Here is a 1,765-nt window from a genome sequence, read left to right on the forward strand (position 1 = left end):
AACTAGTGATTACTTTCCAAAACTATTCTTCAAACCTTAACTTAGTGTTTTAACAACTTAATTGAGTAGTCACTCCTTCAACAAACCAAAACTTAAGGAAAGCTTCAAAAGGACTTTTTGAATTCCTAAGGAGGAATTTTTTGTATAAAAATTAAATAAAAAACAAGGAATAAAGAAAACTCATGCACATGACAAAAAAAGTGATTTTAGCCATTCAACATGAAAAAAAAAAAAGAATTTTGAGGGGGATAATTAGGCTTGAGTAAAAATAATTTTGTGACTATCAAAAACTTGAATTGAATCCCTCATAATGTGAAACATAAGTTGAAACATATTTGATTGAATAGAGAACTTGCTAAACTAACCATTCCATTTGTTGCTTGAAGGCTGAATTGAGTTTCATTTCTACTAAACTTTCATAACTTGATAAACTTTACTTTAATACATTATAATTCCAGTTATGATGCCATGTTAAATTCTAAAATTAACCCATGAATAACTTGGTATGAGAAGAAGAAAAAAAAAAGATGAGAAGGCAACAGCAGGAGTTGGAGAGAGAAACTTTTAAGGGTTAAGAGAGAGCTCATGAATGAACTCCGCCCCCTCTCTTTCTTATTTATATAGGTGGGACATGGATATCCTAATACATAAGAGTAAAAATAACATTTTAACTAACTACTAATTGTAGGATTACGCCATTCACTTTCAAAAAAACATTGTTAACTCTTAACATAGTATAGGGGCAACGAGGGAGTCTAAACTGATGAGCGAGTGAATTTCTCACGGTAACCTTGAAGATGAGCAAGCAGTTTGTCTCTGGGTGGCAGAATTGCTTTCAACGAGTCGGTATCAAGGCAATCTTGGAACCACCTCTTCAGCTCGGGAAAATCTCTCTCGTCAACCAGTGTCTTGCCAAGAACTTCTTCTTCGAGGGGAACCCAGTAGGCAAACCAACCAGCTATTATGTCCACAAAGCCTATGCTCTCCCCTCCAAAGAACCTCTTCCCGTGAAGACCTCTTTCAAATACCTTCATGGATTCTTGTACTTCTTTGAAGGCTTTCTCTTGATCTTCCGCAACACTGAAAAGCGCCGGTAGACACTGCACAAGGAAATTCCTGCAACCCGTGAGTGTTGGAGAACTTCATATAACCATGTTTTTATGGTCCGTTTGATTCTTTCGACCTATATATCGCCGATCATCACATAAAAAATTAAAAATAGCGGTCGCTTACCTTTTCATCTGCATATTTAGCCCAGAACCGAGTCATTGCGCGGTCGTAAGGATCCTCCGGCAACAAGGGATTATTCTTCCATGTTTCATCAATGTATTCTATGATCACAGGAGACTCAGCAATTGATTTCTCACCGTGAACAAGAACTGGAACTTTTTTGTGAACAGGGTTGTATTGCAAAAGAAGAGGACTCTTGTTAGCGAGGTCTTCTTCCACGTACTCGTACTCAATCCCTTTGAGGTGCAGAGCCCATCGAACCCGCAGAGCATAGGGGCTTAACCACATTCCAAATAGTTTGACTGTTTTTCCAGCCATTTCTACTTCTTCTATGTTCTGTGTCTTCGTCTCGGATGCAACTGTGGTTAAAACTTGGATGCCTTTTATATGCCATTGTCGATGTGACACTGAAAGTCCAAGATGTCCGACATCTGCCTCCTTGGGTGTGCTGAAAACTGTTTGCGTGTCAAAGACGGCCTTGGGTGAGCTCAGAATTGTTTGCGTGTCAAAGACGGCTACACTCGTTAAGTAAGCT

General features: G+C 38.7%; 1 protein-coding gene across 1 annotated transcript; it reads right to left on the reverse strand.

The window, feature by feature from the left end:
• Positions 1 to 637: 637 nt before the first annotated feature.
• On the reverse strand, positions 638 to 1,554 carry LOC137936241 (glutathione transferase GST 23-like). The gene is made up of 2 exons (XM_068780812.1): positions 1,234 to 1,554; positions 638 to 1,100 (listed from the first exon to the last, which is right to left on the reverse strand). The coding sequence occupies exons 1-2, from the start codon at positions 1,546 to 1,548 to the stop codon at positions 756 to 758; spliced, it is 660 nt and encodes a 219-aa protein (XP_068636913.1). The 5' UTR covers positions 1,549 to 1,554; the 3' UTR covers positions 638 to 755.
• Positions 1,555 to 1,765: the final 211 nt, after the last annotated feature.

The sequence above is a fragment of the Aristolochia californica genome, unplaced genomic scaffold (assembly GCF_029961685.1).
Source record: "Aristolochia californica isolate CCGP_79_NKW_82.1479 unplaced genomic scaffold, dmAriCali1.0.hap1 SCAF_7, whole genome shotgun sequence".
Classification (NCBI taxonomy): Eukaryota; Viridiplantae; Streptophyta; class Magnoliopsida; order Piperales; family Aristolochiaceae; genus Aristolochia; species Aristolochia californica.

Coding starts and splice junctions, on each gene's coding strand:
- LOC137936241 (XM_068780812.1), bottom strand. CDS start 1,548: ATGGCTGGAAAAACAGTCAAACTATTTGGAATGTGGTTAAGCCCCTAT. Junction 1,101..1,233: donor CTAAATATGCAGATGAAAAG/GTAAGCGACCGC, acceptor TTCCTTGTGCAG/TGTCTACCGGCGCTTTTCAG.